This window comes from Gallus gallus, chromosome 1 (assembly GCF_016699485.2).
Source record: "Gallus gallus isolate bGalGal1 chromosome 1, bGalGal1.mat.broiler.GRCg7b, whole genome shotgun sequence".
Classification (NCBI taxonomy): Eukaryota; Metazoa; Chordata; class Aves; order Galliformes; family Phasianidae; genus Gallus; species Gallus gallus.
The window spans coordinates 71,876,491-71,890,325 of NC_052532.1; the positions used below are offsets into that span (position 1 = coordinate 71,876,491).

The 13,835-nt window shown below is 42.2% G+C and overlaps 2 protein-coding genes across 7 annotated transcripts in view; one reads left to right on the plus strand and one right to left on the minus strand.

Annotated features, from left to right (window-relative positions):
- Positions 1-1,034: 1,034 nt before the first annotated feature.
- Positions 1,035-10,141, minus strand: MANSC1 (MANSC domain containing 1). The gene is made up of 3 exons (NM_001031381.3): positions 9,892-10,141; positions 8,944-9,084; positions 1,035-5,180 (listed from the first exon to the last, which is right to left on the minus strand). Exons 1-3 carry the CDS (start codon positions 10,103-10,105, stop codon positions 4,186-4,188), a joined length of 1,350 nt encoding a protein of 449 aa, NP_001026552.2. The 5' UTR covers positions 10,106-10,141; the 3' UTR covers positions 1,035-4,185.
- A 2,135-nt stretch (positions 10,142-12,276) lies between these two features.
- BORCS5 (BLOC-1 related complex subunit 5) overlaps positions 12,277-13,835 on the plus strand; it is a 62,104-nt gene continuing 60,545 nt past the window's right edge. For 3 of the 6 annotated variants that reach the window (XR_005860046.2, XR_003075299.3, XM_015290581.4), the window contains exon 1: positions 12,880-13,046. Coding sequence is in view for 4 of the 6 variants with exons in the window: in XM_015290581.4 (XP_015146067.1) it covers positions 12,989-13,046 (58 nt within the window). In the remaining 2 variants the exon portion in view is untranslated. Of the gene's footprint in view, positions 12,469-12,879; positions 13,047-13,181; positions 13,323-13,835 lie in introns of those variants that run through there. The other 3 variants (XM_040701033.2, XM_015290585.4, NM_001031357.2) reach the window with 3 other exon arrangements.

Here is a 13,835-nt window from a genome sequence, read left to right on the forward strand (position 1 = left end):
ATTCTAAGTATAAGCATTTCCTACTCCTACAGGAATTACAATAAACTGAAGCAGTCTTTTGAAGAGAACATGCCATAAAGGGTTTGCAGACCCTTATGGTAGGAACTATGTGCTTTTCTCACACATCTCAAATAGGTCTTCAATTAAGTTTGTTACTTCTTTATGATTGTTACAGGGGTGATAAAATTTGCACTATTTGCCTGAGTGTATAATTCCACAGAAGAGTTTTGTTCCTGACAGCCTATATTTACACACCTCATGTTTGCTCAGTACTATGAAAGAACTGCATGAAACAAGCAGCTACGACATTTATTACACTCTCCAGGTGTTTAAAGTCAATCAGCTTTTGGCCTTGTGCCCTCACATATATGGTTGCATTCAGAAAGAGCTGTCATCATATCACACTGGCTGATGATCAAACTATATGATTTCATGATTTCCAACTATATGATTTCCTACTAGCAGGAAGAGTAGGAAAAAAAGAAATAAATATCTTCCCACCTGGAAATAAATAATAGCATCTTAAGACATAAACATAAAACTGAAATCATATCTGCTTTGTTCCTGAACAATCTGCAAAAGTTTGTTGCTGTTTGATCACTTCACATCAGGGAGCATGGTGCATATTTAGGACCGTAAGAGCTGTCAGTGTCCAGAAACATTAGATAAGCAGTGTCAAAAAGCATAACACACAAGGTGGATTTTTTTTGCAATTACTCTGTCCTTTCTCTTTCATAATACAACACTATTATCAGATAACTAAGTGTGCTCATAAAATGTGCTTAGTTAAGCATCACTGTTGAAAGAATGATTATAGGAAATCTCTCTGTCCTACTCTTTTTACTGACAATGCCAATATGTGCCTAAAAATACAATTTGATTTAACATTATTAAAATGTAGGCGATTGTATACTTAGTGTTTTGCTGTCTACTACGATGCTTCACTACTGCTATATGATACCATAAGAAGCTTAAGTAAGAAGCTTAAAAAGTGTACGTGTATAATCTTCCACCAAAAGCCTTCCAACAAACAATGCATTTTTGTCACAGAATGTATTTTGCAGTGAAATAGCCACAGACTGGAAAGTTAAAAATCAAACAAAATAAAACATTTTTAAATTGACATCCTCACATTTGTCGATTCTATTTAATAAACTACTGTTGCCATCTAGTGTTCAAACACAGCCTATAAATTCCCCTACAGGATGTTCCAGGCAGGTCACCCAGTAAGCCCATTTGCTCTAACAAGGCAAATGGATGGGAAAATATATATCCCTATATGTGCAATGCTAAGGGAAGCTGTTGATGCTTCATTCCTGGGAGAGTTCAAGGTCAGGCTGGATGGGACTTTGACCAACCTGGTGTAGCACAAAATGTCCCTGCCCACAGCAGAGAGGTTGGAACCAGGTGATCTTTATGGGTCCTTCCAATTCAAACAGTTCTATGACTCTATATTTATTTTTTATTTATGTATTAACCTTTAGAGTCATTAAAGACCACTCAGCTCAGCCTTCTTACTAAGTTAGTCATGATACACATGCAACTCACTGGTTTACTTCTGCCACTCACACTTCTACACTCACAGTGTATGATATTATGTTGGCTCTTTTGGTTGAAAGGCAATGTTTCCAGTGACATTAGCCAAATACATGCCCTGTGTTCTGAATGACCCTACAGTGTGTCTGCCCTCCTTCTCTTGAATCTGTGTCTACTGCACAGTACTGCCTGAATTACTATCAACCATCTCTACCTCCAACGAGTTTTTTATTATAGTAGAAATGCACAGTGAAGATTCAGACGCTCTTCTCAATACCTCTCCCATAGTAAGTTGCTACGATGGCATAAGCAATGTAGAAGGCTTCTCACTAAGCTGTAAATCTTTAGATAAAACTATAGTTAACCTCAGATTCAGACCTGCATTTTACAGCCCACAACTGGACCTAGTACTTATGATTTCCTTAACTTGCTTCCCAGAAATATTTTCCATCTTTATCATATTCCTTGACCACAAACCTTTGAAACTAGCTGATTTTAAAAAATAAAAATGAAAAAGAAGCAAAAAGTGCAGTCAACAGACCAGCTCATCAACTTGAGACACTTCTGCAAATTTCTTCAATTCTAAGATGTTATCCAGAGTGTTTTTTACGTAAGCATTATCAGATAGAAGTAATGTAGAAAAAACAAATGGTTTTGTATCTATAAAGCAGCTTGCAGCTTCCATACAGCAAGAATTCAGCTTCTTGACATAAGGAACACTGACTTGTCTTTGTTGAATAACAGAATTTTCAGAGAATTTTCTGCATAAAGTTATTGTCAGAGCTCCCAGAAAACTTGCCTTGGGGCCATTTTTGGATCACGACTGCTTCCCACTGCAGTAAACTTGAGAGATCTAAGAACCTCTTGGACGTGAGTTACTTTTCATATTTTGTCATATAATTATTTGTTTCTATTCAGAAGGCACCTTTCCTTCTCTATCTTGATGTTTGTAGTTGATTATGCTGCCTGCCACAGATACTTCAATATCCAGGGTTTCATTCTGAAAACAGATTAAGACTGATGATGGTATGGAAAAAAGAGAGTTTGAACTGGAGGTTCAAACAGTGAATGATTACAGGCACTCTCACTTCACTCTTATTCCAGAGGCAGGGAAACATACAAAGCAGCTGTGCTTATTACCAGTTATATGAACATGACCCCAGAAGTAAAAAAGTTGTGCTTTGAGAGTATGCACTTCTACCCAGAGTTCTAGAGTTCTGATTAATGTTTATAACAATCTAAAGGGAGTTGGAAGGCAAATGGATGAGGCCAGGGTCTTCTCGGTGTTGTGTAGTGATAGGACAAGTCCTAAAACTTGTACATAGGAAGTACCATACAAACATGCAGAACTTCTTTACAGTAAGGGTGATGGAGCATTGGAATAGGTTGCCCAGAGGTTGTGGACTCTCCTTCTACAGAGATATTCGAGACACATTTGGATGCCTGCCTGTGTGTTCTACTGTAGGGAAGCTGCTTTAGCAGGAGGATTAGACTCAGTGATCTCTTGAGGACCTGCGATTCTGTGGTTCTCTGGGTGTTTCTATCAACTTTAGGCCTGTTGCAAGCAGTGCTTTTAAGAGCCACTAGTCTGGTGAGGGAAATAAAAGAATGCGAGAAGCAGGAAGATAATGCAAAGTTGTTCGAAGATAATGCTTCTCTGACTGTAGGAATTATCACTGAGTTTGGGGCTCTTGCACAACACATCCATCAATGTTACTTAATACTTCCTTATTTCCCTTCAATCTGTCTAAATATTCAGGAACTGGAAACCATACTTTTTCTGTGTCCTCTGCTGATAATACAGCCATTGTCTTTGCTCAGTTCCTTCACAAGTTTCCATCTGCTCTACAATTAATTGTTAAGTTTTTAAGTATATTAGAACAGATTCTCATGTATACGCCAAGTCGTATGGTCATGCTATTTGTCAAGAAAAAAAAAAGATGATTCCAGCTTTGTTTAACTAAATATGATAAAAACTATTTGACATGTCCTGCAAAAAATCAGTGTGCTAGAGGGTGGTATTCTCTTCAGAAAAGGCAAACTAAAATTTGCAGCATGTGGTTTTAAGTATAGCTTATGATATACGCACATGAAAGCATTCAAGATAAATATCAATGGACACAATGTAGCCAAGGAAAGTTAAGCTAAGCATGTTATGAATATTACAGTTTACTCCTTGTACCTAAAACCATTTGGATGCTATATACTACTACCCAATACTCATTTAAGGCTCAGATAGAGTATATAGGATGCCGTATACAGTTACATGATGCCTGACTTGTGTAACACTTATGTATTTGGAGGCAAAAAGCACTGAAAGTGCTCATGTGCTGCACAGGTACTCAATTAATTAGGTCGAACTCTATTGTGCTCATCTAGTCACAGAATATACTCTAGAAATTATTTTTCTCCTTAAATATGAGAACTTCTTTGCTTAGCTTGAGTGTTTATATTTAGGATTTGATACTAAATCAAATGATAGACATTATAATTCAGTCTGGAAAGTTTTCTTCCCCAGCAAAACCATGTGGCTACTGGTGACCAAAGAAGGAAGGCATCCTCTTCTGAAATTTCATATCCGCTCTTCACTTTCAGAGTAGTTCTCACAAAGATGATAAATGCTCCTAACAATCTATTCCCTATGCCCCATCATACATCAGCATACATTCCATTGATCAAGTAATCCAACCTGGTATATTGTCTCTTCCGAAGAGATTCATGCATTTTCTTCCCCGTGAGTGCAATAACTAACAGCAAGAATATGACCCCAAAAAGTAAAGCTGCTACAAGTCTGCTTTTGTCTTCCAGCTGAACAAAGCCTTTTCTTCCCTGAACATTCTCTGAGGGGGTACCTTCTGAATCAGATGGGTCATAATCCTTATGGTTGTTTAGGGAAGCCATGGGGGGAGCACTAGTAGAGAGAGCAAAACTTGAAGAAGAGACAAGGGTAACATGACTGGTATAACTGGCAGAGACAGCTGTTGGCTCAGGAGGGATGGATGAAGTTCTGAGCCCTGCTGAGCTGGTGGCTGTTACGGGATTTGAGGTCACCCACTTGGCTGTAGAAGTAGAAGCAGAAGTTGTGAGACTGGAAAGAAAAACACGAGTAGCAGCAATCTTCGCAGTAGGGATACCAGGTTCAGCTCTAGCAATTGCGGTAAGCATAAAGGTGGTTGTTCTAGTGACAGTACTAGGTCTGGTACCACCTGTAAGCAAAGAAGTTGTATGAGGTTTCAGTCTGACAGTACTTTTAGGCAGGGGAGTAACAGTAGTACTGCTGGAACTGGAAACACTAGACTCAGTGGTGAGGAACAAAGCAGAAGGGTTTCCAGTTTGAACAGTATATGATATATTTGGTGGTGGATTAATTACTTTCTGCCTTGGCAAGGGGTCTAAGCTCTTGGGATTGTCTGCCCTTTGTGATTCAGGAAAAACTCTATGAAATTCAGTGTTGTCTACATGTTTGGCCATATGGTTCACGAGTTCAGATGCTTGATGAAAAACAGATTGTTGCAAAGCAGTGGTATGATACTGATGGCTAGTCTGGCTTTGAGAAATAAAAGCTCCAGCATCTGAAGGTACAGAGAGTTCATTTGAACTGAAGTCCTCATTTCTGAAGGATGTGTCCTCCAGGGCATGGGTGTCTGTAAACAGAAAGGAAATATCAGTATTTAATTGCTGAATCTATTTTTAATTACCATGGGCTTACTCTAATTATTTATATTTCATAGGAATAGCAATATCAGGGGGCTTTGGAAAGTAATGAGTAAACAAACAGAAGCATCAAGATATTTTATTTAAAGTATGCAGTGACTTTTATGTTGTCTGTGTCCTAAGACCTATTAATCTCAAGCCAGAACACATAAGACCCTCACTGCAGCTTCTTAAGAGAATTTACCTGTGCAGACCAATCATTCCCATCTGTTTTGTACTCATATGGCATGCATATGCTTATTCAGAGGTGGAAAGTAGAGTAAGTATGACCACTGCCTTTAAACTATTCCAGTCTCTGTCAATTAAGAAGATATAATCAACCTCACTTCCATCAGATGTACATATTTCCATACACCCAAAATACCTATATACTTCCCTTTATCATTATAAACAAACATCCCATGACTGCTTAATACGATTCACTTCACATATAAGAACTGCCTTATGATAACAGGTGGCAATAGTATCCCCACCTGAGCAGAGGGAGACTAAGTGACTTTTCCAGAATCGCTTAAGAAAACGGGGGCAGTTTAGACATCTTGATGACAAGCCTGTTGAGGTCCAGGGCCTCCTGACATTAGCATCTGCAAGTGCTCTACTCCACTTCGGTTTCATTCACAAGACTGCAACATTCCGATATTTTACTAGGCAGATGAGGTGCCCTTGAGGCTTCTATTTACAGAGAAAGAACTACTAATTTTTGTGAGATTTTTCTTTCTCAACTGTAAGAAATTGTTGGTATTCCTACAAACATATCATACGGAGCAGGAGGCCTACTGAGTTTGCAAAAAATATATTTCTGATCGAAGTACTAAGCCAAAGAATGTAAGATTGTATGTTTCCATGACGTTAACGCGTTAAATGAATACTGCCACTAAAAGGAATTCAAAGGTTTTAATGTCTTTCTGAGTGCGCAAACAACTATTGCAGAAGTAATCTAAGTGTGTGGTAATGACAGTGAACTCAATTTTTTCAGTATCATGGTAAAATGTACTTTTCTATATAGAGCCAGCTTTAGTCCAAGAGTTTACTAGTCAAATCTATCTCAGCAGATGGAGAGTTACAGGAGACACAACTATGCCACTCACTGGTAAAGAATGAGTAGCCAAATAATTTTTTCTTGTCATCGGATTTATCAAATGTCCATTCTTCCACCTCCCCCAGGACAGTACACATTCTCCAAAAGTTGACACCTATTGCTTGCAAACCAAGCGGGGAAATGTCAATTAAAGGAATTTGGAAGGAAGAAAATAGCTCTCTGTGACAGAAATGCCATACAACAGATAATCCTAGCAGTTATCTGATTCTGCACAGATATTAGAGAGACATTTTTGGCGAGTATGAGTTCTTGGAAAAACAGACTAACTGGCACAGGTTGCATTCTCATTGTTACCACTCAGTAGCCACCGAAAACATTAAAGATGGAATGTGCTCTCATTCCTCTTCTACAGAAACAAAGAGGTTTGTTAACTGCACTGAAGTTTAAAGACATAATAAAAAGTCATTGATGTTTTCATCGTCACTTTCTCAAGTAGCAATTCTTAACTAAAGGGATGTATTTATTTCAGGCTTATTATACATGCAAAGAAATCTAACTGGCTGCTGTTAGAAGATACATTCGCAAGCCCTAAGTTCCTCCAAAACCTGAAGCAAAAAGCAAACAAAAAAAAGGCAATGCTTTAAATAAGAGGACAGCAACTTAACGTGAACTATAGACAACAATTTTTATCCTTACCTTTCAGTCAGGAACTAGCTTGTTAGCAAAGTAAAGGAAAGGGCTGACAAATAACAGTGTTCAGGCACCACATAATCAGAAGCTGTATGGCCAAAGACAGCCAAACTCTTAGCTGCAGTCTGCAGTTCTGAATGCATTTCCACACCAGCGAGGAAATGGCCTGTCACAACCACTGAGTCAGTCAGCAACACGTTTTTCCCTGTTCCCAGTGCACTCCAATAGCCTCCTCCATGCATTTAAATAAATAACTGATGCAGTGTGACAACCACAAAGCATTTGCAGCATGCTACGTCATTTTCAGCTCTCTCACCTCAGCTACAGCTAGCAAAATGGGCAGTATTCATGCAGTGTTCAAAGGACAAAATATGGAGGCAGAGCATTCATGAGTCCTACACAGGAGTTAAGAATCTGCTTCCCTGCAGCACTCAGATTAATTAACATAACTGCCTGTATTTACTAATGCTACTTTATTTTCAGCTTTAAACACTAACTGTATTCTTTGTCTCCATTTTGGACTGTAAGCTCCCAAATACAACTGCCCATAACTACTGTGCTAGGTGCAGCTGTGGTACTAGAACAGATACACCTGTTGGCAAGAAAGAAAAAGGGCACTACAGAAGACAACCTTTAAAAAGAAACTGAAAAAACAAAGTGGTCCTGATGATATCTCAAATCCAATAAACTGCATTAGAAACCAAACCTCAAATTGTCAATCTTAAAAACCAAATAAACACCTCCTAAGCATACATGGATTGTATTCATCAGTCCTGCATAGCCATCTTAGTGCAGTGGAAAAAGCAAACTCCACAAAAGTACAGCAGAAAACCAGACACATTATTTCTTTTTCAGCAATAGCTACTTGCGACTGGAATCAGGAAATGTTTTACTTCCCAAGACAGAGGTTGTTTCCAATCGTTAACAAGCTACAAGAATACATTAAAATCAAACAAACAAAAACCAAACCAAAACCAACCAACAAACAACATAAACAACTTTGTTACTAACACAATCTCAGTATTTCGATTTACTTTATTAGCAACAGAATATTTTCATCCTTTTAGTTTAGGTTTCTATGTAATCACATGAAGATCCTTGTATATTAAAAACAAAAACAACACAAAGCTTCAAATATTTGTCAACATGTACTACATGTACCAGCACCACCAGGTGCTACCTTTGAAAGCTTACCAGGAACCTAAGTTAAATAAGCTATCATCTTTATGATTAGCATTAACCGAGCATTACACTGCAGGACAAAAGCACAAGCACAACTAAGTCTTCTTTCTTTCTTTGTATTCTTTATGTTCAAACAAGGTCTGGTGCAGGTCAATGCCAGCCAGCAAGTAAGTCTTGCTATTAAAAATCCTACAGTACATGACAGGTAGTGAAAAATTTGTAACTGTAAAGCCCAAATGCCATAAAACTTTGAGATTAGTCAGTCTGCATCTGTGCCTCAGGTTCTGTAACTGAAAACAGAAAATAGCGATTACTATCATCAATTAATCACTAACATCCCAGTGGTGCTCCGAGGCTTGCCTAACATCTGTGTATATATGGTATTCATCAGTGTTGCATGAATCCTTTGAATGCACAGATGGGCATCATATTTCTATTGCTTTCAGCAATGCCCTTACACTTTATGTACTAGAAATTTTCTTTGGACAGAATACATTGAGATGGATAAAGCTTCTTTCTTTGTTTTAAACAAAGGAAAACTATGAGGAGTTCTAAATCTTATGTGAAGGAATTTCATAATGGTTAGGCCTGTGTAGATGCACACCACACACTTACCTACCCACCTCCCACAAAGCAAAAGAATATTATTTTCAAATTAGAGAACTTGGTTTAAAACATTTTACTAAAGATGCAACTCCCAAACATTATCTAGTCCCTGCTGAAAAGTCACGGGGGATCATCCAGTGTGGGGATCTGTGGCTTTTACTATTACACATACTTACCTTGAGCTATTTTGTAGCTCACAAGTCCCATTGCAGGTTTCATCGGACAAGCCTCTGTGCTAGGGCAATGAAACAGGTAGCAGTTTGGTTGTGTGCTTGCCCTTTGAGCATCAAAAATCACCAAGTTACATTTCTTGCCTCCTGCAAAAGAACATATACACATTTCAGTAACAAGAACTTTTATAGCATCTCAATATTAAATTCTGGTTTGCTAAAAATTAAGTTTTCCTCCAACGGCTAAGAGGAAAACTACCAACTTCTAACATTCCTACGGGAAAAACAACACAGGACTGCAAAAGAATGGCTGAAGGCCAACATATGAAAGGTTACACCTTCCTCTTCCTGTACAGATGAATATGTGGAAATAATGAGTCCAATCCCTCATTCTCCCCTCACCCATACCACGCTGGCAGCACTTTATATAACCATTTTTTTGCTTACGGATCCTGATAAATCTGAAAATTCCCTCAGTGTACCTGTGGATATGCACTTTTCCAATCCAGTTATGGGTCCCTTTTATACACTGTCATTTCTGCTTGCTGCTGTATCTCCTACCACTCTAAAAGCTTTACAAAAATCAGCAGTTCCAGGGCAGTGAAAGCATTTTCATTTCTGGCTAAAACCAGTGTTACTCTGCAACGTGTCTGCTGAAGTGATGCATCTAGGTTGGAGTGGCTTTAATACCCAAAGCTACCTCCACTTACCAGCAGTTACTTTTTGGGACACACTGGTATCAACACTCCGGCATCACATTAGGCCGGGACAGGCAGCAGTCACATGCCACAACTACGGGCATTGTAAATGGCAGAGAAATTAACATTTTGGTCCCGAGAACAGCAGACTCGTCATCCCTTCCTGGTGAGAACTATGCAAGCCCGGGCAATCCCGTAAGTAATTTCCTCAGTGTTCATAAGCAGTAACAGATAAGGCCAGAGAGAATTCGGTTACCTGACAGCTTTTCTCCCAAGCAGCAGGCATGTATGCAAGCCTCTGGTGTTGGAACGTGCACTGGTTCCGCACCTCGGATACCCATGGGGAGAGACAAGTTTATATCGATGATGGCGTTGTCCATTCGCTGCGCGGCACAGCCCTGGCCCCGGCTCGGCGCAGGCATCGCGCAGCTGACGGCCAGCAGGCAGAGCGGGAGCCCGCGCACAGCCATGGCCGCCCGCCTACGGCCCGCCGCTCCCGGGCCGCCGGCTGCCGCGCGTCCGGGACAAGGGGCGGGGCGGCCCGGCACCGCCTCTGCTGCCAGGGCCTCGCGGCTCGGTTGGGTGTCGGTGGGTTTTTACTCAAAGCGGTACTTTTGCTCACACTCAGACCCGTCTTTGAGGCAGTAACAAAAGCAATCGATATGTGTATCCTGATCTGAACGAGTTCGTGCATACTTCGGTGCTTGTGTAAGACTGTCTTGGCTACCTGAGTAATCCTGTTCAACTCGTAGCAAAGTTAGGCAGTGTTTGCTGAATGGGAGTTGTGCACGGAGGGCTATGTGCTGGCAGCGTGTGCTGGCAAGTGCGGGTCTCCTTCCTGAACAGCCGTATTGCTTGTGCTTGCTCAACTCATGGTTGTACTTGGAAAATCTCCCCCTCCCTCAGCCCCTCACCTCAGCCAGGGCAGTGTTTAGGCATAGAAGTGGCCCAGAGAGTAAGGAACGCGAGGAAGCAACAACAGGGCTGTGCCACATATTCCTTCTTTTTCAGGTATCTCATCCTGCATCATACCTACAAAAACATCGCTGTGATTATAAATAAAATGTTTTTTTTTTTCCTTTTAAGATGGTCCATTACACGAACAGTTACCAGAAGGCAGGTTATTTCACACAGTAATTGTAAAACAAAACAATAACGGAGTCTGATCACTTCTCTTTTGGTCACCTACTCTCTGCTTTAATACAATAAGCTTAAACCTCTGGGCCACTGGTTGAACATCTGTGAAATCCAATTAGGATTTTTTGCTTCTCCAAGCAGCAGCAGCACATCCTGCTTCACACTGACCTGCTGGCTGCTATGCGGTTTCTAAAATCAAGGCCCAGGTCAGAGAATGGTCAGCAACTTTATTCTTCACGCTCATTCAGCTGGGAGTTGGCTTTTATAGGGGCATACATGTTAAAAGTGATACTACTACTAGCTACGTATTTAAAACGCCATTCAGTTTCAAGTAATCCACTGCTGTCAAACATTGAATATATAAAGCAATAAAGGAAAAACAAAGCCTATAAGAAGCTATATATTTGCCAAGGCCCTTATGTTGTATGGATTGTGGTCAGGTAAACATCAGATTTGCATGCGCTAATGTAATTACCTACAACTGCACACTGCATAGTTTCAGGTATGCTGACCTAGCTGTCAGTTGCAGGACATCACAGGACATTGCAGGACTTGTGTTATGTCCACAGTAGGGGCAAAATAACTAGTTTGCATAACAACTACATTCAAATATAACTTTACTGTAATAACAGTGTTTTCAGTGATAAAACTCCATGTGGCAGAAACACACATTGATTGATAGATAAGCTAAATCCCAGAATCGTAGAATCATAAATATTTTCCAGGGGTGGTAGGATACTACACATTCACACATCTACAGTGATAAACAAAAACACATCACAGAGGAGCTGCAAAGCACACTTTACAAACCATTCAGAAGTCTGTAATATACAAGTGAGAATGAAGCTAACTGCAGCAAAATGCGCTGCATTAAAGGTAGCTAATTTGTCTGAGAGTGATGGATAACTTTGCATGCCTTTATGGCAAGCACTGGTTGTGTTGAAGCTTTGCAGATACTACATGCTGTGATTGAATGTGGCAAGTTCTTCTGTGGGAGCCACTGAAGCTACTCATGGGTGACCTTAATACTGCGTGCGAATAGTGCAGGTTCAGAACTCAGCTTTCTAAACAGACTTGTGCCAACAACAGTTTGCTCTCCTCCCTAGTAATTACATTTATCTGAAAATATTTGGTTGTTGTTTTGGCAGGAATTAAGCAGTTGTTGTAGTTAAAAGGTGTGTTGTTGGGTTACAGCTGGTGAGGCATAGCCCACAGCTGCCAGAAGTGGTGCCGGAGTGAGCTTTTTCCCTGCGGCCCCCATCTCGATAGCAGATGTGAAGTGCAGTTCTCACAAGACAGAAGGGGGATTATTTTTGTATTAAATTAAATCTTGGCAAGAATTAGTAAAGGCAGTCAGGAAAGGTAATGCTGAATGCAGCTGAGGGCAAGACTTGCACAGATGTTCGTTGTTCATGAGTGGAGAGCAGACTTGTTTCAGAAGTTAGTGTGCACCAGAACTCATTTATGGCTTGTTCTTCTGTCAGAGGTATGTGACTTCTTTGCTGAATTGATTGTCAGACATGAACAAAATAAGACAGCAGTGTGTTTCCTTCTCCCTTGGAGTTGCTTTTTTGCTTAACCTAAATCATCTGTGAACTTTCTGTCCATGACAAACACAGTTGGTGATGGCTGCTCCTTGCATGCTGCAAGTTGGTTGGTCATCCAGTATCAACGAACATGCTTCAGCTTTCAAAAGGTAGGGAAGAAAAGGCATAGGAAAACAGCACGACCCTGCTGACTGTGCGCTGTTGGGTGGTTTGGGCTATCACACTAGGATGTTTTGCAGACTTGCCTTTGATTGTGTATCCATAAATATTAGTGCTGATAACTACAAATCTAGATTAGCACTATCTCCCCCAACCCCTTACTCTCAGGGAGGCCAGAAAGGACGGGCAGCAGCCAAGACACCGCCTGCCTCAGGCGAGAAGACGGCGCTGTGAGCCGCGCTCCCGACTGGTAAATCCGCCCCGGGGCCGAGCACCGAACCCCGCCCCGCCGCGCGCACGGCGAGCAGGCCGCCAGAGCCTCGCCCAGCGCCTTTAAGGGGAGCTCCGCCTGCTTGCCGCGCCAGGCGGGGCCTGCTCCTGGCGCGGAGGCTGGCCGGCCCAGCCGGAAGCCCGGGCGGCTGCGGGAACAGCGTGGCCCTGCGCTGCAGGGTGGCGGGTAGGGGGGGAGTCGGCACAGCGCGTTGCGTTGCGGGCGCCGTTGGTGTCGCCATGGGAGCGGAGCAGAGCGCGGAGGCCGAGAGCCGCCCGGGCGAGCCCAGCGCCTCAGGTCGGTGGCGGCGGCTGCCCGCCCCCTGCCGCGCCGCGGGGCCGGGGCTGTAGGGAAGCTGCGGGGCCGGGTACGTGCGGGAGGGGCTCAGCGGTGCTGTAGGGGCGGAGGAAGCTGTGGGGCGGGGAAGGGTTTGGGTGCTGCTGTCGCTGCTGGATGAGGCGCGGGCGTCGTGATCTCTGGTAGTCCTGACTGATCGACTCGTGCTGGGGAAGGAGGTGCAGCAGGCATGGCGGGTGTGAATGGGAGCCACGGTGGGTGCCTCGCTGCCAGCCGGTGGGTGTGAGGATGCTGACCTCGGTGGGGAGAAGTGGGCGGTGTCATAGGATCATAGAACGGCTTGGGTTGGAAGTGACCTTAAAGATTATCAAGTTCCACCCCTCCTGCTGTTGGCAGGGTTGACATGGACTAGATCAGGTTGCCCAGAGCCCTATCTAACCTGGCCTTGAATGCCTCCAGGAATGGGGCACCCCAGACTTCTGAGGGCAGTCTGTGCCAGTGCCTCACTGCCCTCTGAGTTAGGGGGAAAGAATAAAATACCCGAGTGTGGATGATAAGGCATGTATTGCATTACGATAAGAGCCCCAGATGTATTTGAATTTAAGTTACTGAGCTGAATCTTTCCTGTAAAGGTATCTGAGACTATAAGAAAGCATTACTGCTGCAGCATAACACCGACAAATAAAACGTTTGTTAGTTTTTGCCTTCTGCCTTCATTGAAAGCATGTCAGATTATCCCTCGAGTGAGAAGGCAGCACATCCTTAATCAGCATTTTGTTATCTCCTTCT

Bases quoted from the DNA above. Each gene is read 5' to 3' on its own strand.
- MANSC1 (NM_001031381.3), bottom strand. From the start codon at position 10,105: ATGGCTGTGCGCGGGCTCCCGCTCTGCCTGCTGGCCGTCAGCTGCGCG. The intron at 9,085-9,891 runs GTAACCGAATTC...GTTCTTTTGCAG, and splicing joins CTTGGGAGAAAAGCTGTCAG to GAGGCAAGAAATGTAACTTG. The intron at 5,181-8,943 runs GTAAGTATGTGT...TTCTGTTTACAG, and splicing joins GAGCTACAAAATAGCTCAAG to ACACCCATGCCCTGGAGGAC.